The 25667-nt window shown below is 38.6% G+C and overlaps 1 protein-coding gene across 1 annotated transcript in view; it reads left to right on the top strand.

Moving 5' to 3' along the window:
- The window catches only part of LAMA1 (laminin subunit alpha 1), a 111612-nt gene that overhangs the window by 21200 nt on the left and 64745 nt on the right, over nucleotides 1–25667 (top strand). The window contains exons 2-12 of the mRNA XM_055799488.1: nucleotides 540–710; nucleotides 1004–1116; nucleotides 9370–9612; nucleotides 13319–13498; nucleotides 16391–16480; nucleotides 16945–17062; nucleotides 18144–18322; nucleotides 19827–19932; nucleotides 20421–20581; nucleotides 23460–23600; nucleotides 24589–24762. Coding sequence (XP_055655463.1) covers nucleotides 540–710; nucleotides 1004–1116; nucleotides 9370–9612; nucleotides 13319–13498; nucleotides 16391–16480; nucleotides 16945–17062; nucleotides 18144–18322; nucleotides 19827–19932; nucleotides 20421–20581; nucleotides 23460–23600; nucleotides 24589–24762 — 1676 coding nt within the window. The remainder of the gene's footprint in view (nucleotides 1–539; nucleotides 711–1003; nucleotides 1117–9369; nucleotides 9613–13318; nucleotides 13499–16390; nucleotides 16481–16944; nucleotides 17063–18143; nucleotides 18323–19826; nucleotides 19933–20420; nucleotides 20582–23459; nucleotides 23601–24588; nucleotides 24763–25667) is intronic.

Here is a 25667-nt window from a genome sequence, read left to right as displayed (position 1 = left end):
TCGGGGCAGGGTCTGGCATCTGGGGCTCATCCCACTGCCCCAGCCCTGAGCACTGAACACTTCCCTGGGGACAGGCCAGGGTCAGGCCAGGATGTGGACCTGTGGTGGGCCCAGCTCTGCGGGCCCCATGGCTGAGCAGGGCTGTGGGGAGCTGGAGCCTGGCTGTGCTATGGGGTCACTTGGGCGCAGGGGCTGATGGCCCAGGGGCAGTGAGGGCTGAAATGGGGCCATGGGCAGTGTGGAGGGAACCCTGGGGGGCTGAAACGGGGTCCTGGGCTGTGGGCAGAGTGGGAGGAAGCCTCGGCAGTGGGCAGGGACAGGCAGGGCTGCAGTGCCCCAGGGCTGTGACGATTGATGTGCTGGTGTCCGTGTGGCATGGTAATATTTTCACAAAATGAATTGTCTTTTATTGTATTTTTCTGTATCTCTGACTCTAAGCCAGAAGCTTGTCGTGAGATCCTGTACATTCAGAGACTTGTTTCATACCTGTGTATTTTGCTCACCTTACAGTGTGGCTGATAATTGCTATTTCTTTCAAGGCCTGTTCCCTGCCATTTTGAACCTAGCCAGCAATGCTCACATCTCCACGAACGCCACCTGCGGGGAGAAGGGGCCGGAGATGTTCTGCAAACTGGTAGAGCATGTCCCAGGGCGGCCCCTGCGCAACGCCCAGTGCCGTGTCTGCGACCACCACAGTGCCAATCCCAAAGGCAAGTTTCATATGTGTTTGGTTGGTTGGTTTGTTTCATGGGTTTGCGTCATTCTTTTTGACACTTTCATGTGAATACAGGGTGTATTGGGGTCAAATACTTTTTACTTTTAGTCTCTCTGCTACACTAGCAAAACTAGCTTTTAGCAGAGTCCAGTGACAGCCTCTTTGTCTTGGGGCAGATTACAGCTTCTGCATGAGAGTAAGCAGTGCTCAGTGTGAAATAAATGTGCTGGTCAGAGAAAACGCAGTGAGATGTATTTTCAAGAGATATAATTTTTTGCTTCAAAACAGAGCAGCACCCAATTTCCAGTGCAATCGATGGTACCAATAACTGGTGGCAAAGTCCCAGCATTCAGAATGGGAGACAATACCACTGGGTCACCATCACCTTGGATTTAAGGCAGGTGAGTAACACTCGGGCAAGCATCATTTACTGTATGTAGGCTATAAACCAATACAATTGATTGATTGCAGTTCTATGTTTATAGATGGTAGGATATTTAGCAGTCAGCCATTTAATAGCACATATTTAAACATGAATAGCTAAGGATAATATGAACTGATTTTAAACAGATGTCTTTCAATTATTGTTCTAGAGCGTCTTGGAGATTTCATTCCTGTCAGACTGGAAAGGAAGTGACCACGTTTGTAAGCATATAGGTCACAGGTTGTTGTATTTCATGGCACAGTAACAACTGTATATCTGTGGATAACGGTGTTTACATAGGCATTCCTTCTGTCCTGGTAACCTTCCTCTGCCCAACCCTGCTGTCTTTTCCCCAGAAGTCCTCTGGTATTGTTTTCTTCCACCCTTGATTTCATGCAAGTTACTTGAAGTCTGGGTTATCAAAGACTTACTTTCAAGCAACAAAGAATGTTTTCAAGGGTATTGCTGAAAAAGTTGATTTGCTACTTTCTGTCCTTCTGACTGATTCTGATCACCATCTTGTTGGAAGGAGCACTGGGAAGAAATGTTCTCTATTCTATCTTCTATGAGCTGTTGCTGTCAGTTGTTCTTAAGAGTTAAGGATTATATCTGTAAATATCAGTGATTTCTGATGCTGGGGAGGCTGGAACTATGACAGAAGTTGGTTCTCTGGCACTTCACAGCAAAGCTTGGAAGGATTCATCGTTCTTAGACAGGAGGCTGCTAAACTGTACAAAGCATTTGCTAATTTATTAGCCTTTTTGTTAGACATGGAAGAATCAGAAGTCTCCTACTCCAAGAAAAGACAGTAATTTCTGAAGAAAATCTCTTTTTCTAGGCTTTTTCGTGTTTTGCTTTGAACAAGTGTATGCATTTGCCTGTCTAAGCTATTTGAAAATCATAGCTCAGTGATCCATTATTAACACGGAGATGCTTCCAAATGCTGGAAGAAGCTTTGTTATTAACTAAGAAATGCATACTTGGGGTGTACAGCTGGTAAGAAGCTTTTGCAAGATTTCTAGATCCTGCTTGAAAGTGATTTTAAAAACAGAAGGTCTAACTTTGATGTTTTAAAATGAAGCATAGGTTAAACAAGTGCCTAGTTTGCTCTTTAATTAGAAGCAGAACTGTTAGGAAAGTAATCACAGGGTATCTTTTGTCAGTGACAGAAGGTTTGGGTAGAACTTCCTTGTTTGAAGAGCTGGCTTTGTGTTTGGTTTGTAAATGGACAAACAGGAAGGAAAAATGAAGTGGGAGGGAATGCCTTAGTTTTCATCCTCCTAGAATATTTTCACTTTGGAAACAGACCAGCTGATCTGCCCTCTACATCTTCTATTCTCCAGCCTTAGTGCTGTTGATGTTTCACCAAATACATATCTTTCCTCTCCTGAACCATGCTCAGTTTCACTAATTTGATTTGAAAAGTTTCCCCCAAGGGGCCTTTCTTCTGTGTGTTCCTTAGAGAGTTTGAGAGAGAGAAGGCATCTAGGGCTATGCAAACTGAATGTAAATTACTGCTCTGTGAGAAAGGATTTGGTTAATAGAGATTGTGTGAAGTCAATGAGTTATTAGAGCTGACTTGGTGTGCTTACTTTAAGCAAGTCAGCACAAATAAAGAAAACACAGAAGGAAAGTGTAGGAAGGACCTTAGTGATTTTAGTAATTACCTCATGTATTTGCTTGAGAATGTGTTCAAATTATCTTCTAGGACCTTTAATAAAAAGTATTCCTGAAAGTCAGTACCTGTAAAGATATGGGTTGCAGTATATCTTTAGCACTGGTACTTTTTTTTTACATTTCAATCTTAATGCATTAAATCTGTCAAGTAGCATATTGAAACAAATATTTAACTTTCCTTGCCAGAATATAGAGTATTTTCATACCCTTTTGTGATGTGAAGGCTGACATTCTTGTCACCATTTATGCTTTTTGAGTAATTACCAGAGATTCTAGGAGCAAGAGGAATTGATTGTTTCTTGGGATTTTTACAAACGGTTTAGAGATACGGTCCTGTAGTTGCATTGGTGACTGCTGGAACATAGCCTCGGCTGGCAAATATGGTGAAGGTTCCCTTAGCCAGTGACAACTGACTCCACTCGTTTACCCTAGGTGAAGTTCTGGGCACAGCATGTATCCAGTGTCCTGTATTTGGCTGCATTTATCTCTTGGCTCAGAGCTGAAGGGAGCAAAGGCTATTCTTTCAGCTAATATTCTGCCTTGCACTTGATTTATTTAGTCTAAAAACAGCTGGCCTGAAGAGCAGTTTGATGGAATCTTGTTAAGAAAAGAAAATCAGTATCAAAACTGCTATTTTGATTTTTCACCTTTGCAGAGTCTATGCTATTTATAGCTAATGCTAAGCATTTCGTAAGAGTAGCCAGTGGATATGTAATGTTTTTTTAGCTCACATGGATCGTAACTAGGTACATGTATTCTGGTGGGCCATTCAGTCTTTTCAGGACCTAGATGTATGATAGCCTTTCTCTTTTTTTTTTTTCTTTTTCACTTTTCTATTAAATGTATGGCAAGATCCAGAACTGGGGAAAGAGTAGTTTAGCAATGAGGTGTAGTATTGATGTACAAGATACCAAGATTTGATTTATGACCTTGCGCTTCCTACACTGGCAATTCTACACAAACAAAATGCACAGCAGTAGCTTTAGATAAACCCAGCATTTTTACTTGAGTTTGACTTCTCTGGACAGCTACTTTGTGAAATTATAATGAAATAAATTAAATGCTGAATGTTATAAATGTTAGCAGTGTGCTCGGACCAGCTGTAAAATATTTCTGCCACACCATTAAATGAAGAATACTTTCTTCAGTTTTTATTACCATGCTTCACGCTATTTAAAGGCGCTTTGTACTAGGCATAGCAGAAAGGCACAAGTTTCTATATCATAAAGTTCTGGAATTGTAAAGCAAGGCAACTTGTTCTTGGAAGGCCTGTAGTATCAAGTTGAGAAAACATTCCTACTTTTGATTAAGTTGTAGCTCACGAATATTTTGTGAATACTGGGTTACCACTAAGAGGTTGATGTAAGAGTAATTTGTAGTTTCTGCTATTAGAAAGTGAAAAAGAATATTATAATATGATTTGTACAGGGCTTTTATCTTTAAATCAATTGGCAAAAAGATTTCTGTAAGGACAAATCCTTTGCTGACGTAAAAGGATATTATTTTGTTGACTTCACTGGATCAATGCTAATTTATTGTATGTGGCAAGCTCCCTTAAAAGACTTTTGTGACTTCGTAAAACTGATGATGCAAGACTCGGAGTGCTCATCTGTACATTCTTATACTTCTTGAGTAAAATGAGGTTTTCTTCTATTCCAAAACAATGGCTTCACATAATGAATCAAAATCTTGAAGAAAAGATAATTCAGGAGATTAGAAATTCTATTTGATTTAGTTTATTTTGCACTTTTAACATCACAGACTCCTCAGAGCAAAATGTTGCAAGCAGATTCCAGGCCTCACAGTCTCTAAGAGCCTGAAGCCATCTTTATCCCTTAAAGACTTTTTTGTGAACATTACAGGCTGATACTCAGAATATCCCTTTATGTAGTCTCCTGCTCTTTGAGAGTTTGCACAATTAATTTTAAACTTCTTGGACAGTAAAACAAAATCTGAGAAAAAGAGACTTTTCTGGTAACCAGGTTTATACATGTTGACAACACTGAACAGAATGGATTTTGCAGTTTAACTTAAACTGTGGAGTAACGTTAGTTGTAATACACATTTTCACTACAGGAATTGTCATGCTATTTTGAAAAACCTATTTAGCTGTTTTTTAGATTTCCTTTCTGCAGTCATCCTGAAGGAAAGATTTAGCTGAATTTGTAGGATATTGGGAAAATAGGAGGAACCAGTCTGCCAAGAGCCTTGCATTCCTCCAGGCTTGTTCATTTCTCAGTCTTCTGCATTCCAAGGTTCATGATATGCCAGTGTGATTTCAGTAAGGTATGCAGTAAGACACTGAAAGTGATACTGAAGTCCTAAAATCATATCCTCCTTTCAGGGTGTTTCAAGGTCAGGTAGACTGGATTTGAATTGGGGTATAGATTTGAAGTAGCAGTTGGTACCTCTGCTCTTAATAGATTAAACATTTCTGAAATTTAGAGAAAAAAAATGTGTTGGGACTCATCTTTCCCTTTAACTTTTCACTTTTGGAGCCTGGGGCTCAAATACTCATAGATATGAAAAGGCAGTGTCTTCCCTTATTGTTGTCTCTGCATGTGTAAAATTGAAAAGTATAACTGGGAGACTTGATCCAAAAAGACTACCAGGAAACTGTGCTTGTCTGAGCATGTATCTGTGGGTTGTAGAGCACTGACCATGCCCTTGGAAATAGGGACATTTGCCTAGCATCTGCTGCATGGCCACTGCTGGATGAATTTATGGTCAAAAAAATAGGCGGTTTCCTGATGAATGGGGAGAAGGGTTCACTTATAAATCTGTTTCAAGAAGCCCTTGGTGTTGCTGGATCTGCATTCAGAGAAACAAGGTTGTTAGAAAGGCTAAATAAAGCATAAGTGACTTGTTACGTTGGTATTGCTGCTACAAAGAAGTTCTTCAGTACAAGTTTTTTGGCTGGTCTGTACAGTCAGGATTGAAATGTCTGTAAAATGACACTTCTAATCTATGACTGCTTGGGAGTTGCTAACTTGCTTTGGCTTGTCCTTTTTACCCTTGTAGCTTAATAAGGAAATGAGTTCTGTGAAAGCTATACAGTCAAATTAAAGTGTACAAATCATTAGTTCTTGCCACACAGCTGAAGTTTATTATGTGGCTGATTGGTGGACACAGAATGGATGTGAAAAGTGGTAAGATACTGCCTTCAGTGATGATCAAACCTGAAGTGCTAATAAAAGTAAAAATCTGTAAATAAGTACTCTAAGGATATTGGAAAATCAGCTTGCCTTACATGTAGTTCTGGTTCAGATCCATTTTGGGTTGCAGAGGCTGTGGGATATGAGGTCTGTAAAACCCCTACCTGCTGATGTTCCTTAAAACATTTTCATCTGCAGTCCCTGGGAACACCTTAATCCCTTCCTCCAGCTTCATTCTGTTGCTTGGTAACATAATCCCTGAGAATATAACTCCTACTGATAGGTTGTTTTTTGACTTGACTGCAGGTGCATTTATACAAAATCCTTTCATTTCTATGTTTAACTTGTATTATTTCAGGGGCTGACAATTTTTCCTGGTGTTGCTGGTATTCATTATCCTGTGAATTTACCTGTGAAGTATTTTTGGGTACCTCTGGGCTGTGTGCATAAATGGAAGAGAGTTGAGAGGATCCGGGGGAAAAAAAGGCAATGTTTTTTTACACTGTGCATACTTAAATGTTTATAGAACCATTCACTGATATTTTAATGCCTCTTTTGGGTTCACAGTGGCAAACATCTTCATTTCACTGTTGATGAACTGTAGGCATGGAGGAAAAAATCAATCCCTAGATGTCTTGAGTACCAAGCATGGCAGCTGATTTTCTGGAAAAAAACTGACTTGAAAAGATGTAATTTATTGAATTGTGCATTGAATATATGCACAGTTGCTGTTAAAGTTTTTATCTTTAACTGGCTTTTCCTCCCCCTCACAAAGAAACCTGGTATTCAAAACAAATTTAACTTGCATACTCTTGTGAATATCTTTTATTTCTGCAGCAATGGTTGCAATTTGTGATGAAGGGTAGCTCGTTGTTACTAGTTGGAACTGGATTTAAAACTGGCTACATCAGCTGCAAACTGTAATGAATGGGTTTTGAAAATTCTCAATGTAATCAAAAGTAGATCATTTGTTGTTCAGCCAACTGTTTAACAAGTAGGGAAGTATAATTGACAACAAGCAAAGAGGAAAAATAAATAAATAAAATACATATAAGAGATTTTTGGGGCAAATTTTCTACCATGGCCTTGAAAAAAATTGGGGTTCCAGTCTTGCATCTTTTATGCATTTGAGAGATGATTGACTACAAAGAAACTTGGAAGTGCATAGTAGTTCCTAAGATCAGTCAACAAAACTTTACTAGTTTTAATAATTTCCTGCAGTTCTTTTCTCTGATGGAGAGAATACCCATACAACTGACTCTTGTCTCATACAAGTGTCTTCAGATTAAGGGTACCAAAATGATGATACCCCCAATTCTACTTGTCCATAACCCAGTGTGAAACAGGTATACAACTCAACTACTGCTAACTGAACCAATGAAATCCAGGTTGTATGTAGGGAATACAGTTGCTTGACTTGGGAGTCTGCCCGAGTTCTGTTCCTTTCCCTTTAAAAGCATGTATTTTAGCATTTTTTTTTCAGTTGGAGCTTGTTGACATGAAATAAGTTTTATTTAAAAGGGACTCTTCATTTCATGAAGGCTGGATTATAATTCTTAATACTCACTTAACTTTAATCAAATTCTGAACAACAGAGGATTCACAGACTCCAGAAATATTTTATTTCTAAGATTGTAAGGCTGTGACTAAAAAGTGAGATGACTTCTCTTTTTGTTTACTAATGCTTGCGTTGCTGAAATGTCATATAAATCAATAGACAAAATCCTCAGCTTGCGTAAATTTTCGTATTTATTGAAACAACTGGAAATGTTCTGTTTGTATGTGCTTGATGTCTGAAAGGATAAAGCTGGAGTGCCTAAAAAAAATCAGACCAAGTGAATATCATGTTTGAAGTTAAGCCTGATTTTAATCAAAACTGAGATTGTTTGACTTTAAGGTATTAAATCTAGTAAGTCATTTGAAGATAAGTATCAACATTTTTTTTTCCTTCTCATGTCTGCAAGATATCCTAAGCAAAGCTTTGTTTACTTAAACAATATTTTGTTTCAAAAGTAGTTTCCTGAATTGCACACACACGATGCAGTTACTATTTATCTCTGTGTTTATTTCTCCATTTGACAAAATCAAATTCTGGTTTTATGGGGCAAGTGTTATTCTTGCTCTGGCTTTAATCTGTATTGAAATAAAACCTCAAACAAATAAAAACTATCCCTCCCCCCCCAGAAAAAAAAAATCAAAAAATTAAAATGTCTCAAAGAACTGGTAGTAGCCAAATTGGAGCTCAAGACGGTATTAATACTGCACATGCAGACAGGAATTATGATGATTATACCAGCTGACCTGGCAGTCTGATCAAGTGAAAATACATACCTCTGAAATGGTTGAATAATAGGGCGTTTTTCTTTCATCTAAATGTGTCTTGATATTCTAGTGCATGTAAAACATTAAGCTCCTATATAAAAATCTTTCCAATTTGCAAAGACAGCTTTTTTTAAGTGAAGTGATGTGATAGTTATTAGGTAGGGAAGAAGATAGTAGCTTTACAGTGAGTGCATTTCAGTGTTAAGTGCCTAATGCTGTAGCTAAAAGGGGGTCAGTGCAGGTTATCTGGCTGCCATGACAAGGTCATTTAAAAGGTGATACAAGCTTAATTACTACCCTGCCTACCCACAGAAGTACTGAACAGTGCTGTTGTGTGCGTGGGGATTTCACTTTGGACCTAGGATTGTCAAAAAACAGTCAAGATACCTGTATAGCGTAGAGAGTACACATCTTAAAAGAGCTACTATTCTTAAATAAGGTTATCATGCTAACATTTGTCACATTCATCTTACTCATCTCTGTGTTTTCAGCAGTGTCTGTAAATAATCGTCTGCTTAAATAACTTTAACACGGAATGAAAATGGAATGCATGGAGATCTTTAATATAGGGTGTAAAAAGCTTATCAGAAATGCTATTAGTGAGAATTAAACTCAGAGCTAAAATGTGAAACAGCTGTTTGGGCTGAAGCTGTTTTGAAAAAAAACCCAGCGCAGTTCTTTGAAGCCTTTGGTGGTTCAGAAAAGTTAGAAAGCACATTTGCTGTAGAAAGAATGCTGTACACAAGTAATACTGAAATGTGCAGGGTAGATAGACTTCAGCTATTGCATTAACACAGAATGATACACTAAATGAATTTAGTCCTTTTTTTAGTCACGTAAACATGTTTTGTTGAAATGTTCAGAGCTTTGACAAAAAAATGATACATATTTCTGTTAGTAAAGCCTTTTGTCAGAAGTTTGTGCAAAAATTTTATTCAGAGTCACTGTACCAAATTTTACCCTCTCCCCAGGCAAACCATATACTGCTTTTAAAATTTGAATTTGGTACCCAGTTGGCTTCTAGTGGTCTTTTACCTAACATAATGAAGTGTTAAAACTTTCTTGCATTTTTTTAGGTCTTTCAAGTTGCCTATGTGATCATCAAAGCTGCTAATGCTCCACGACCTGGAAACTGGATTTTGGAACGCTCCATAGATGGCACAGAGTTCAGACCATGGCAGTATTATGCAATTAGCGATACTGAATGTTTAACTCGTTATAATATTACACCAAGAATTGGGCCGCCAACTTACAAGAGAGATGATGAAGTGATCTGTACCTCCTATTATTCCAGACTAGTTCCTCTGGAACATGGAGAGGTATGTTTGCTTTTGCACTTGCCATGTGAGAGTAAGAACATGGACTAATAACAATTTGAAAACATTTGGATTACAGTTACAGAGTTCATTGTCCTCAGCACTACCAGATGATCTGTTATTCTTCTTTAATGATACTATCTTTACATCATGTACCAGTATAGCAAACTTTTAAATGTTGGGCTGAAACTTGTCTTTGGCTCGATATATTCCTGTTACTAAACTAATTGGTTTTTACCTCCACATAATTTAATGGTAGGTATTAGCTGTGAATTATTAGTTGCTTTATCCTGAAAGACTATAACAGAAGCTCTATGTTTTGCCAGGTTTTTTATTTAATAAAGAAACCCCCTGTGTTAGAAGCACCTGGTTGTGTGAGATAAAGCTGCAAACACTGTTGAAGTGCTTGGCACAGCTGGAACTCCTAAACAAGTGTTGGCATTGTTTCAGGGATGTAGCATAATTAAAAGAGCTACAAGTTGTGCAGCCTCACTGTTGATTGTTCTTGCTTTTAACAAACTCTATTCATGGTACTTGTGTAATTTATTGCACAGAGGCAGCCACATAATGAAATGGTACATTAAAACCAGTGGTTATTCTATTGTGAATGCTATAATGTAAGAGTGTGATAGTAAATGCAGCGTTATCCCATGGAGAATGCTAGTAAATCTTAGCTTAATAGAAGCCAGTGTTGTCTTATTCCTTTGTTAAAAAAAGGCTGGAGTGTATACAGCTAAAGGGATAAAGTCAAACTTTCACATAAACTTAAAACTATGTTTCAGCAGGAACAAAACAATTAAATTCATAACATCAAGTCCCATTCACTTAAATATTTGTTGCAGTGATATCAGTATATGCCCCACAGATCAGACAAAAACTTAACCTGTCTCTCCACACAAAAACCAGAAAACCCTTAGGTTGACTCTGTGCAAACAGTGCCTCTTGTAATATATGTCTGATAGGCCATATGCCTACAAATCCAAGAATACCAGAGATTCAGTTTAGCGACCTTTTTTTCTCATTTATTTTTCCTGATGTACACAGAATTAACAGAATAGGGTGACACTATCTAGAACATTGCTTTTTTTTCCTGAGTGCAGTAACATAAAAACATAAGAACATAAAAAAATAACGGAACTAAATTGCTGTGTAGTACATCAAGTCCAACTGTAAACCTAACACTGTCAAGTCCGCCACTAAACTGAATCCCTAAGCACCACATCTACATGTTTTTTAAATACCTCCAGAGATGATGACTTCACCACTTTCCTAGGCAGCCTGTTCTAATGCTTCACCACCCTTTCAGTGAAGAATTTTTTCCTAATATCCAATCTAAACCTCCTCTGGCACAACTTGAGGCCATTTCTTCTTGTCCTATTGTTTGTTACTTGGGAAAAGATATTGACACCCACCTTGCTATAACATCATTTCAGGTAGTCGTAGAGACCAATAAAGTCGCCCCTGAGCCTCCTTTTCTCCAGGCTAAACAACCCCAGTTCCCTCAGCTGCTCCTCATAAGACTTGTGCTCCAGACCCTTCACCAGCTTTGTTGCCCTTCTCTGGTCATGGTCTAGCATCTCTGTGTCCTTCTTGAAGTGAGGGGCCCAAAACTGAACGTGGTATTTGAGGTGTGGACTCACCAGTGCCAAGTACAGGGGCACAATCACTTCCCTAGTTCTGCTGGCCACACTGTTTTGAATAAAAGCCAGGATGTTATGGCCTTCTTGGCCACCTGGGCACACTGCTGGCTTATGTACAGCTGGCTGTTGACCAGCACCTCCAGGTCCTATTACACCAGGCAGCTTTCCAGCCACTCTTCCTCAAGCCTGCAGTATTGTATGAGGTGGTTGTGACCGAAGTGTAGGACCTGGCACTTGATGAATCTCAAATTATTGGCCTCAGCCTGTAGCCTGTCCAGATCCCTCTGCAGAACCTTCCTACTACAAAGCAGATCAACAGTCTCACATAAAAGCTCTCATTCACAAAGGACAGGCTGCTTCTTCACAATTCAAATGGCAGACAGACAGGAATATTCTCTGCACAGTCTCTCACAACATGTATTAGTGAATCTTGGCACTCTTTTGAAAATACGTATATTTAGTACTTTGTAATTGGTTCTGACCAACATACTGAACTTAAGCACAGGTCTATAGGAAGTCCTGCAGACCAGCTGATCTCTACAGGCACCTACCTTGTATCCAGCATTTGTTAGCATCCCAATGTTCTGCAGTCAGCTTGTAGTGCCCTGGTGTGAAAGATCTGGTAGGGTAAACAGACCACGTGCCTAAATGTGGATGTCAGTTAATAACATTTTTTGCCAAATCAGACATTTTGCTGGTTTGGCTGCTAGACTTTTCAGAGGTTTGAAGAGGTATAGTTCTGTTGTTCACTTGATTTATACTGCTTGAAGATCTGCTTCCAGAAATTCATGTTATGAAGTCAGGACTCATGATGAATTCTGGGGCTTAACCTACAGTCGTTTGGAAGTCTTGAATTATGGAGGACAAATAAGCCAAAAAGATATAATACCAATTTATCAGTGTATATAAGCTATATATAAGCTTATACATATATATGTTAGCCAAATATAGCAGTGTACATGGAGAATCATTCCTTTTCTTCCTTAGTGTCTTTGTCTCTGTCCCTACTATTTCTTCCTTTTCCTGCTAGGAAAGGTTCCTCTGTGGTCTCTATAGAAATTATAGTGTATTTCTACTAGTCAAGTGGTAGATAACTTTAGAGCTATATGTGTGTGTGTATATATATATATGCACACACATGTATATTTACAGTACTAATCAAAGTGGAAGCTATGCATTCAAGAGTAGTATATGAAACAAAATTACTCTTCATAAATAAGGATATGTCATGCACTTTAAAATGTAGCTGACAAACCCAAAGCATGACCTCTTATTTGTTGTGGACACCAAGTGAACTGGTTAACATTTGTTTGTAGCCTGCAAGGTCTCATTTTTCAATTTCTTCCATAAAACAGAGCAGGAACTGCATAGTCATATGAAACTAAATCCTTGTGTTCCTAAGTTGCTTTGGAAAGGACGAAGGGGCTGTTGCCAGAGTAAGTTGTGCAGCTTGATTCCAAAAGCCATCTTAGCGGGGTCAGCTGGGATTGTGCAAGAAAGATTGAGACCAGATGGGTTGGTTGGTTTGTGGTGGCAGCCCCTTGCTTTTGATTGTCTTCTCACTGTGCTTTCATGTCACTGAGTTCTCCTTGCTGATTGGGCAGCCCTGTCCCAGCAAGGCATAGGGTTAATGACCCCAGCTTGAGCATGTGCACCATATTATGCAGTGCAATAAGATCTCTATCAGTTGTGGAGGAGAAATCTGTAAGGACAAAATTATGCTTGTGGCCAGAGTTACATGTTCCATCTCAATAAGGGAGAGGAAGAAAGACCACAGGAACTAAGGACTAGCTTGCGGTACTGTTTTTCTCTTTATGCTGTATCCACAAAATCCTAAGGAATTTGAGACCGTGATAAGCTGAGTGGTCGTTTCAGAACTGTGTGGGTCAGGAAGAAGGAGTTCCACCTGCAGGTAGAAGAAATAGAATTCCAGGTAGTTTAACATAGCAATCATCCTGAATTGCTGGAAAACACACTTAAGTTCTACGTCTCTAATCTTCACACTATGATGTTTGTTGTTGCAAACGTATCACAATTATGTTTATGATTAAGCCAATTCTTCTTTCTAGATTCACACATCACTGATCAACGGTAGGCCTAGTGCCGATGATCCTTCACAAAAGCTTTTGGAGTTTACTTCTGCACGATACATTCGCCTACGACTGCAGCGTATCAGAACTCTTAATGCTGACCTCATGACTCTCAGCCATAATGATCCTAAAGAGCTAGACCCCATTGTTACCAGAAGGGTAAGCTCATTGTTCATAAATGGTATTCAGTATGACTTGATGGGAGAGCCTTTTCTGATCTGTTTGAGGAGGAGGTGTAGTACTTGATCCTTGCCATTTACAGAGTTGTTTTGATAGGTTGTTAAATAAGTCTTGCCTTCCCTTTGACATTATTAACAATACCTTATCAGAATCAACTCTGAGAAAATGCTTTTTAGATTGTTTTTTATCTGTTTGCTTTTTGTTTTGTTTGTTTGTGTGAATGATTATGCTAGGAACAATGATTATAATGCTTTCTCATCCCATAAAAAATTGGTTTGGCTGATGGCAATGTTACTTAAAGTGGCTCTTGATGCAACTGCAGTACCTTTTGTGGTGTATCAAGGGTTTCAGGACCCAGTGCTCTAGTTCATAAAAAAAATTGTTTGAAAACCTCGCCCTTGTGAATTTTGACATCTGAGAGTTTTCTTCATTTTTTTGAGGCTGTTGCAATCAATTGTTTTGATGCCCATGAATTAATAATAATATAAAACACTAGGATAGAATTCTGAGAGTATTAACTGGTTTTTAATTTGATATTGAAACTGGGGAAACAGAGGCGCTAAGCATTTAGGCTGACTTCTTCAAGCTCTCACAGGAATTTATTATTGGAGCTCCTAAGAACAGTACCTACCATAACTAACTGTTCTGCAGTATTTCTGCTTTGTATTTTGCCATTTTGACCCTCTTCTGATTTGCCTGAGACCCATAGGTTGGGATGTCAGTGGCTTCAAGATTTTCTGTGAAGGTAGGCTTTCTGATGAGGACAGAAGAACATGAGAAGTGTTTCTTCTTCCCCTTCCTTTGTAGCTTTTTGCCTTGAAGAATGTTTGCAGGCAGCATTTCCTTGTGCAGCACCAGGACCCTTGCAATTTGCGGCTTCTCTGATACAGGCAATCCTTGTGCATTGACACTGCTTCTGTGAAGTCTGGCTGGATAGCTGGGTACAGAAGGGAGAAAGAAACTTGGATTTGTCAGGGTTTGGTGGGTACTTTCAAGGCAGCCCCACTGTTACCTCAGCCATGGAGGTGCCCATTCAGTTGCAGCATTTCTAAAGCATACAATCTGGAGGTTCTTGTTCTGGCTGCCCCATATGGGAATTGTGAGCATGGAGACCGCAAGTGCAGAGTATTGGACACCTGCTCCAGCTGTGCCTTGCTGGCGATAGGGAAATGGTTAATGCACAGCCTGAGCAGGTGGGATGTTCCTGTGGAGCAGGCTGGGTGATATTTAGGTCTGTTGATAGTATTGTAATGTCAAGAAATACACCCCAAAAAGAAAGGCTCAAATTAGAAACATACATACAGCTGGGAAACAAGGGTGTTGAGGACAAGCATTTCTATTGCCTTTGTAACACATGTATTTGTGCAAGCCAGGGCTTAGTACTACCCCACCTGGCACTACTTAGTGCCGTTTTGCATGAAAAGCTAGGCATCTTCATCTTCGCAAGACATGGGGTTTATTGGTCAGGGATCCCAGATCCTGATATCTCACCTTGTATCTCACTGTGCAACCAACTAAACCCAAGATAATAACTTCCAGCTTTCTGGATTGTTTTCTTACTGCTTTTGAAGGCTTTACATCCGGTTGTTGATACCAATTGTGTTTAGTTTCTTGTACATAGTCTTATAAAAAGGCTGATGCAGAACTTTTCTAAGTGTTCAACAGTACATTTATTTCTGTGTTCTATTTCTTTCTGTATGTATGTATGTAGCATTTGATTAGCATTGGCTTCTTGTTCAACCTCAAGCTGCACACAGCTGCTGAGCCATACACTGTGAATTTTAAAGAAAAGAAGACAAAGAAGATGAAGCAGGGAATGCAGTCAGAAATAAAGCTCTGCTTTTGTACTCCTGCTTTTCTCCTTCCCTTTAGTTAAGAACTTACTGTACATGATGAGTCCCTGAATGTTTTTTGTAATTTAAGCCGATAACATTAAAAAGGAAAAAGTGAAATACTAAACATAATAAAAAAAATTAAAACATAAAAAGTCAAGTACGAAATCAAAGAGGATAGTTTGCTTCAGCTCCAAGATCCTTCAAAGAAATAACAGTCCAGGAGTCAGCATGTCTGACCACCCCGGGTTACCTCCTCTTCCTGAACCAAATGACTGTAGGGTTGTTAGGTCTGAGAGTTTTGAACTCTTTCCTTAGAAGTATCCTCAAAAGATGTTTCTTTTTCATTCCCTTGTTGTACATACAGGCCAACCATGTTGATACCGCAGCTGCAACCAAACCCAGATGGTCATTTCCTGCCTCTTCCTTGCCTTGAAAATTAAATCCTTATGTATGTTGCTTTTGCTCACCACCTGGCAACATTAATGGATTATACTCTGCTGTATCACCAGGTTTTAAGCTAAGAATTTGGATAGAATAATACACTGCCTACACACTAGCAGCAAAGCTGGTCTGGAAGCCAGTGCACAAACTGGTTTTAAGGGAGGACAGAGTTTCTGTTTTAAGAAAGCATACTAATACTCCCCAGATTGAAATTAAAATATAGCAATTATGTTATGCTTCATGGCTTCTTATATGGTAAAGAAAGGATTTTTTTTTTACAAGTCAGTTTTGGCTGAGGACTCATTTGGTTTTCTTCCTGAAGCAGAGGAATTGTGCACACTTATTTAAAGTTCCAAGTCAGTAAGTATTTCATACCAGTGAGCAAAAAACAGAGAAAAAAAAAATCACAAAGTTAAAGGTTTACCAAGTAGCAAAAATTCAAAGCTTCTATTATTTTCAAGTATTTCTTTTATTTTTCAAGTCACAGAATAGATGAATGCTGGTATTTTATCTTCCATAAATATGGAAGGGGAGGAAGATGTAAATACATGAAAATATCTTTTATTCATCCCTTTTTCAACTTTGTTTTTTGTAGTACTACTATTCAATAAAGGACATCTCTGTTGGTGGCATGTGTATTTGTTATGGCCATGCCCGAAGCTGCCCTCTGGATGAAATCACAAAGGTATTCATTAATTTCATTTGTTTATTTTCACAAAACAACATTTCCAATTAAAAAAAAAAAGGCCCTTGCCTAAGGAGAATGTGAAAGAGGAGGGTAAAAGAGATCTTAAAATATGGTGCACAGAGATTATTTGCTAAAATTGTCTTCCTTTTCTGTGCAAGCATATCTGGGTCTCTGATAATATAACTTACTTGAAGTAAACTCTTCTTCTTTGACATTCAATTTAAACAATTTAAGGGGCACAACAAGAAATAGTTTTCTTGCAACACAGGACATCTGTCCCTCCTGTTCTAGAAAGGCCCAATAGTTGATAGAGCATGGTTGAGCAGTCTAAAAGTAAACATGGGTTATTTGTGGGTCTTGACATTTTTTAGAGTAAGTCTGATATTTGGCGGACTTTTGGCAACATTGATTAAATTATCCAGTAAAAAATATTTCAAGAAAAGAAATTTTTTTATTCCTAGAAATTGCAGTGCCAGTGCGAACACAACACATGTGGAGAGAGCTGTAACAAGTGCTGTCCGGGCTACCACCAGAAACCATGGAGACCAGGAACTATTTCTGCTGGGAACAAATGTGAAAGTAAGCATGCACAGAGGTTTAGATAGTTTCATAAGGCTTATTATTTTTCTTGTTTGAAGTTGCTTCTCATACTAATTCTCTACCCGAATCCACAAACTATTAACTTCCTTTATGGGCTTGTTTAAAGGTAGAGGACCTACTTTGCATCATAACTGTTAAGGTAATTTTAGATATTCTATCTAATATGACTCCCTGGCTAGTGGAGCTGTCATACAGTAAAGCTGTCAGAGTCTCTTTTTCAAAGAGACTTGGGGATTTTTTTATAGTCCTGTAAGAACTAGCAGATTTGCATCAATCATTTGCTAGCTACTTGAAACGCAGATTTCTTACATTGATCACAAATTTTGACAGATAAACAACTTTGTTCTGATAACAAATGTTTTGAAAGAAACTCCTTATTAGCCAATTATATTTCAGATCGTCTGATAGATTGACTTAAGATTTGTCAGTATGGCTGGATGTGTTGCTGGGGCTGGTTTGTGCATTTTCTCTCTTCACATTGCTAATGCATAGCACAAGCTGCAGACAGTTGAGAACATATTAGATAAAATTTACAGTTGTGAATGGAAAAGTAGTCTTTTTAGTTGAAGTCTTTACACAAGTTTAATGTCAGTCTTTGGGAAGTAGGTGTTCATGACTGTTTGGACTGAAGTACCCTCTAACCTAAATCAAATTTGTACTTGTGTAGTGGCATTGTTGACTTCTCAGACTTCTGTCTATAATACAAATAAAAGAAGAATTAGGCAGATTTTCTTCTGTAATGCAGAGAAAATGAAAGAACAGTTATTGCTAATAGCACACATCACTATCGACATCCATTCTGACAGGATTGTCTTGGTTGGATCTACTGAATATTGTTAAAAACGATGCTATTTAATTGGTGACAGTGCTTTTGAAAAGTGCTTACTTGCTAAGAGATATGGACTGATAAAGCTTATAGCATAGTTAAATGGAAAAAAAACACTATTTTGAGATGATGTGCTCTGCTACTTACATTTTCCACTTTGAATAATATCAGAGTTATAGGAACTGTTATACAACATAAATTAAAAATATGGATTTATTTTCTATTCCTTCTCAGAGTGCAACTGTCATAACAAAGCAGAAGATTGTTATTACAATCAGAGTATTGCAGATCAGAAAAGAAGCATGGATATTCATGGCCAGTATATAGGAGGTGGCGTGTGTTTAAACTGTACTCAACATACTACTGGGATCAACTGTGAAATGTGTGCTGATGGATATTTTAGACCATACAAAGTAAGATTTGGAAAATACCATTCTGATGTTTTGGTGAATTACAACATTATACGATGAGTGTATTTCAGCTGATTGTAATTAATATATATTTTTGTCAGTTGCAGAATATCTAAGAACTATAGAATTGTTGGGCTTGGGTTTTTGTTTTTTGGTTTTGTTTTTTTTTTTTTTTTTACAGATTGTATACCACCAAAACTTTCAAAGAAAAATGAAATGCTTGTCCAGTGTGTGGGAGGGCAGGTCAAGCTGTTGAGAAAGAAAAGAATAAGCAAAGATGAAGCTTGAAGTCCTATTGTGGAAATACAGATTTTGATAGGAAACACATTTCTTCTGTGGATAAAGCTCTAAAAAGTGCCAGTAGTGAAATTTTGTTGTCTTCAGAAGTGCCAAAATTGTCTAGCATCCTATATCAGCACGTTTCAGCCAGTGATGAAAAGGACCATTACATGGTTCTAAGATTAGACTCTTTGTTACATGAGATGTTGCAACAAATACTTTTCTTCTTGGCATGAATATTATAGGCTATGTGCTCTCCGAGCCTGTCTACTTTCTGGTTTATTGACAGGTGTCACTCTGGAAAAATGACCTAAATCCACAAAAGACATTTGTTAAGATGTGACAAACAGTTACTTAAACAGAAGAACTTCCTGCCGTGTTAGGTCTCTGTATAGTGAGACATACTGAACTAAATTTCTACTCCACAAAGTCTTGCTTTGGCAGGTTCATGCATGTTTTGGAAACCCCATGCTTCAGAAACCTAGCATAAACTGGTGCGAAGTGCAAGGATGAGTCTGTAGAAGTATGGTTAGACAGCAGGTACAGCTCATCCAAGGAAGCAGACGAGTCAGAGAATGATTCACTTGCTGTAAGAAGCATTGTAGAAAAGTCTTCAACTTGTAGCCAATAAAAGTGTATCTAGAGTTCATTACTGATTTGCTTTACATCTGAAGCACCTCAAAGGAAAATTTTCCCTGAAAGAAAATAAAATCCTTGCCATGTGAATTGCATTGTCTTATATTTCAAAGATGTGTAGATTGTGAAGTCAGAATGAATAGATATCTCTCCTCCCATTGAACACAGAGCCAAGGATTTCTTTAATTTCCTTCCTCTTTGAACCAGAGTATCTTTGCAAAAAGCATCCATTCTTGTCTTAAACATTTCCATAACTTTTGGCAAACCATCACAGTGGTTAATTGCTCTTAAATTAAATAAAAAGTATATTTATGCTGAATGTGTCAGGCTGCCAGCCGTTAGCAGTTACTATAACTTTGTCTGTGCTATTGAAGAGCAAGTTCTGTTGCTGCATTTAAGTTTTTTCTAGACTGCAATCCCCTGATGTTCTGTTTGCTAAAATTGAACTAGTCTTTTGATCTATTACTGCATATTAGCTTTTCCAGTCTTTATTCACATTAGTTCTGGTGATGCCAGACAAGAAACAGATGTGACTACTTTTTTTTCCCCAGTTAATGATTTGAGAAATTGACAGAGAATGTTTGTTTTGTAGGTTTCTCCCTATGAGGATCACCCCTGCTATCCCTGTGGCTGTGACCCAGTTGGTTCTCTGAGTTCTGACTGTGTTAAGGATGAGCAGCATTCTGACTCACAGCATGGTAAGGGAGTGGGAAGCTCCTTTTCTCTAAACTTCAAATCTGGCTATAGTTCTGAGCATTGAAGTTTGAGGGAACACTGTTTACTTGTAAATGGCCGCAAGTTAGTTACCAGTAAAAAATAATAGTAGGTTTAGGAAGGAGAGGTGAGGCATAACACACTAAGGATTTTAAGGTATGTCAGGTCCCTGAATGCGTTCTTGTGTGGGATGGCAGGCTCTGACTACGTAAAACAATGTAAAGAACTGAGATTTAACACCATTGTTCATGAATGCTGTCACAAAATCAATTTTTCTGCAGTTTCTGTGCATCTGGTACTCTAATCATGAAAAATAGATAGTGAGACTGACATTATGCCAAGTATCTGTGTGGAATATAACATGGAGTATAATAAAAAAGGAATGCTAAATAATGTGTACCCTCTGAGATGTCTTGAATCCAGTCTACTGCCTGCTCTTGTTTATTCGTTTCTCTGGTTTTTTCTTATCAAGGCACTTGGCCAGGTCAATGTCAATGCAGAGAAGGTTACACAGGAGAAAAATGTGATCATTGTGCATTTGGGTATCGGGGCTATCCAAACTGCTTGCGTTGTAACTGCAGCCTGATTGGTAGCATTAATGAAGATCCATGCAAAGAACCTTGTCTTTGCAAAGTGAGTATTAAACCATTAATTTTGCTTAAAACTCAATCGATTTGTAAACTTCTTTTTAATAAGGGAAACTATTAACTGGGGATATCACTTCTTTTATAGAAGTAACCTGGTATAACTGTACACCTGACAACCTAGAACTTAAAATTACTAACTATTCTCTGTACTGAAAAATATGATAGTTTATGTTGAATAGTTTTATATATTACTGATGAACCATTTTCTATAATAATGGGCCAGACTGACATTAAAATTAAATAATAAATGCACATGTGAGTATGAGGGAAAATCACAGAGAGAATGACAGTATGCCTGCCTGGGTTTGGTTTTAGGGATAAGCTGATATTTCTCTTCGAAGTCGCTGATTTCTTATAAAGAAAGGATGTGCTTATAACATCTGCTTTGTGTGAACAAACAGCGTGCTTTTGGAAAGAACTATTGGAAAGATTACATTAGATGTATGAATGAAATATTTAATTATTTGATTACAAAATACAAACCATCAGAAATGTTTAAAAATGAGAGCAGTCTTTCTACTTTCTTTTATTTTTTGGTAAATATCCAAACACATTGAAATGTCTTGAAGCTGTAGATTCTGCTGAGCCTTATTACAAAACTGTATGTCAATCTTTAAAGAAGTTACACTTAATTTTTGGAGCCAAATGTTCACTGGTAGTTTATGTATTTGTTACTAACTATGACAGTGAACAGGAGCCAAAAAGAAACCTGTGGTCTGTTTGATAATTTTTCTGAAACTTCTCAGTCCTTTTGCATAATTTACCTAATCCAAAATATCAAACGTATAAATAATCAGAGTCTATAAGAAAGAAATAGCTCCCATGGCCAATTTAGATATGAAAAAGGAGATACAACCATTTTGCCTGATTTTGAGCTACAGTAACACTGTGTCAGCCAGTGCAGCCAACTGGTGACAATTTTGGTATAAACTGGATGAGAAACTGAAAGTGCTGTTGTGGGCATGAGCCTGGCATACAGAATTTTTAGGCCAGATCACTGAGAGTGTCACCAGCCAGCAGGCCACCTATAGAGATGAAAGGAAGGAAGGAGAGAAGTAGTGTGCTCCTAATATCAAACAAAGGAGACAGGATTTCTAAGCCTATGTAGTCTCTGTGATCACAGTAGTGCAAGCTTTTCCTTTTTATACTCTAAGTATCGTAATATTTGATCTTTTGTGAAACATCGCTCTTGAGGTCTAGTCATTGCATAAGGCTTTTATTTTTCATTAAGAAATAAATAATAATTTCTAATAATGTTACAGAGACAAAGTAAAATATGTGATCCAAGTGCATCCTAAAGACTGAGAAGTAAAAAAGCTGAAAAGAGCATACAAATACTATTTCTGTAAAAATCCAAGATTCTAAAATCTCACTCTCTCAGTAGGCCCTTTGCCTGAGATTTTTTTTCCCCAAGTTTGGATATTAGCAAATAGAGAGCAGTCATCCTCAGCTTTTGAATCAGAGCTGGGGATTATAGAATTTTCATGTGGTTTGCAAAAGCAGTTTGTGCTTTGCTTGCAAAAACATATAACTTACCTGTTTAGAAAGGTTCTTATGTAAACTTGACATGGCAAACTCTGGTCCAGAAGAAGAGGCAGTTGGTAGTGTTGCCAGCAAAGGTCTCACATTTCGTTCTGGTAAGCCTGGAATTTGCTCCATGGGACCAAATCTGATGTAAGCCTGGAATCTGGAGTGGTTCCTTTAGCTGAAGTTACCCTGCTAACTGCTGCTGAAAGCAGAATTTGGTCCATAGGCTTTGCATTCCAGTTGCAATGCAGAGCTCATTCAAGCCTCCTAAAAAAAGCAAGACAGGTATGCATCACTGTGTGCCATGCAGTCCTGGTGTCCTAACCATATGTATCAAGGAACTTGCTGGCATACTCTGAAAAATTCTCTTTGCTGTTGTAGTGGAGTTTTTCCATAGTGGAAACAAAAGATTGAGGTGGAGGAGTGATGTGTGTCCAGGTCTTGTTCTGATACGAAGCTAGGACATGATCAGAGTCTTGTCCCTGGCAGCAGGAAATGTTCTGACTTTTACTGTGTAGAAACGCCCATGGAGATCTGCTGTTTACACAGCTTTCTGGGCATTTACTGAACATTTTCTTTGCTGGTTTGCTTGTCAGCAGCAATTGTCTGAAGTTTTTGAATAAATAACTACAGATTGTCTTTACAAATGTTACAAGAAAAAAATTCGGTGCATCATTTTGGATTTCCTTCCCCCCCTGTAATTCTACCTTGAAAAAGGTATGTTGCAGAATGTTCTGAACTACCCAATTTGCATGGTAAGGAGGCAGCAGGCCAGTGAAAGGAGCTAGAGAAGTGGACCACCTCTACTCTTACAGTAGGAGTTTCTGGACCTTAGCAAGAGCATATTAGGACAAAGCTCTCAACTGACATAAGGGTATGTGGTGTTCCTCCAGGAAGAGGTGGCAGCAGTCGTGAGGATCACTGTAAAGTTAATACTTTACAGTGTTGAGGAACTGTTGCCTTGAAGCTGGCTGTAGTAGCTCCAGGAGCCTGGCCTTAAAGGTGAGGAAGGTCTGTATGTAGACCATCTGGATTCAGTAAGCATAGGAACTGTTCTCCAGAGCAATCTACATATTCAAGTTACAAGAGAAGTAGACTGGCAAGCTGGCAGAAACTTTTTAAACCCTGCCTGTGTGCTGAAATCTCACTGCAATAGAACCCTTGCCAGGGCATGTTTAGATTGTGATGAACAATTCTGTTTAATTTTTCCGATCAGTTTTCCAATCTGTTTTCTTTTATAACCTTCTGAATGCTGTTATGTCTAAATCTCATGTAATCCACTGTATTTGTTACCATAATAATGCTAATGCAAAACAAATGTTATGTGCTATTGACAGGAAAATGTAGAAGGTGAGAACTGTGATCTCTGTAAACCAGGATTCTACAACTTGCAAGGAAGAAATCCTCAGGGCTGTACAGAGTGTTTCTGCTTTGGGGTGTCTGATGTCTGTGACAGCCTAACATGGCCCATCAGTCAGGTATTTATATGTTATGTCCATGACCTAATATTCTTTCCTCAGGCAGCTGCAAAATGTACTATATTTCTCTTTGACATGTGCCCAAGTTAACTCCAAATTCTGGCTTGTGTCTCCTTACAGAGGAATGGATTTTCACTGTCATTCAGCAGCTCTGAGGTAGTCAGCATGTCATCCCAGTGCAGGCTTTAGCCACACAGGCTTGTAGTATGACCAGAAATATTGGGTAGTGGAGGCTGCAATAATGCACTGGAAAAATGCACTTGTTTCTGACCTTGTGCTGTTAAAGTTTCTTTGCACATTGAACAGATCAACCCAAACCCATTTCCCTGCTCTTATACCTTTTGGGCAAGGCTAGAGTGACCTCTGGCAATATTGCCAATACTCATTCTTGGAAAACAAAGTGATGTTAGATATTGCTGTCTTTTGAATAGACATTTCTTGAGTTAGAGGGCTTTGAGAACACTGTATTTCCACCAAACTCCTTATGTATCTTTGCACAGCTAGTCACACTTTAGTCCCCTGTTTTGTGTGCCAATAGAAAGGGAGGAAAACACATCAAATTGACTGAAAGTCTAAGATGCTTGTATAAACTCTTTCAGTGAGAAGAACAAAGTTCTCTCATCTTGCTCCTCCTTCTGGGACTCAGATTTAAATTTTCTTCATCTTATTCCTGTCTATAAATGGGTACAATAGAATTCCAAGCCCTTGAAGTTCTGTAATTCTATCTCAGAGAATTACATAGGTATCATGTTAATTTTATCGGTAGGATGAAAATCACACTCAGATTTTTTGTTCCTGTCTAATAGAGAGGTAGAGACAAGCTTAATCTGAAGTGGCATATTTGCGTGTGTTGGATGTCAGACTGGACTAATGAAAGTGTTACAGATCCATCAGTTTGAATGAATGTCTAGGGAGAGGTTAAGTTTAGTGACTGCTTTCTCAGTGACACAAAGTCTGTCTCCATTAATATGACTATGCTTTCTTACAGATATCAGACATGACTGGTTGGCTTGTTACTGATCTGTATAATGCAAGGAGAGTGCAGCCTCAGCGAAGCCCATTTGATGGACCTCGTCAAATAAGTATTAACAACACTGGGGCTGTGAAAGTACTGAAACATACTTATTACTGGTCAGCACCTGAGACATATCTAGGAAATAAAGTAAGTCCTCAGCTAGAGTTAAAACTCCTTTATAGTTTAGTTTCTCCATTTTTATTATAACATGTTGCTCTAAATATGTAGGTTTTGTAATTAAAAATTACACATAAACTCCAGTATTACCACACCTCTCAGTCTATCTCTGCTATTCAAATTGTAGTGTTCCTGGCCAGACATTACCTTCTTTTTACTCTTTGAGCTCATTCATCTCCCCACTTCCTTCTCTGCCTACCCTTGACACAATATAATCTGTTTTTTCTCTTTACTACTAACATATGGTCACATTCCCCATATTTTTGATCTTATCCCAAATCTTACACCCTTCACACCTTGTGCAGTACAGTAGACAGACAGGACCATTAAATTCCTCTTACCTGCCTCTCTGCCTTCTCCCATTTCATATTAGTTTCCAGCTAGTCTTTTTAATTATTGCTCTGGTTACTACCTAAAGCTCTGGGTCTCCCATTTTTTGCAGCAGAAGCACAAAATAGTTGTGACTGGAGGGGACCTCTGGAGGTAACCTTGCTCAAGCAGGGCCACCTAACCATCTCCAGAGAGCTGCTGCTGAATATCTCCAGTGATGGAGACTACACAACCTACATGGGCAACCTGTGCCCCTTACAATAAAAAAGGGTTTCCTGATCTTCAGATGGAACCTCCTGTGTTTCAGTTTGTGCCCACTACCTCTTATCCTGTCACGGGGCACCACTGTAGAGAGCCTGGCTCTGCACTCGTTGCACCTCCCTTTCAGGTGTTTGTATACATTGATGAGATCTCCCTGAACCTTCTCTAGGCTGGACAGTCCTGGTACTCTTGGTCTTTTCTCATATGAAGGATTCTCCAGGCTCTTAGTTGTCTTAGTGGCCCTTTGCTGGGCTCGTTTCAGGGTGTGCATCTCTCCCTTGTAC

The sequence above is a fragment of the Falco peregrinus genome, chromosome 3 (assembly GCF_023634155.1).
Source record: "Falco peregrinus isolate bFalPer1 chromosome 3, bFalPer1.pri, whole genome shotgun sequence".
Classification (NCBI taxonomy): Eukaryota; Metazoa; Chordata; class Aves; order Falconiformes; family Falconidae; genus Falco; species Falco peregrinus.
Note: the sequence above shows the minus strand (reverse complement) of the source record. Positions and strands in the feature narration are given on the sequence as shown.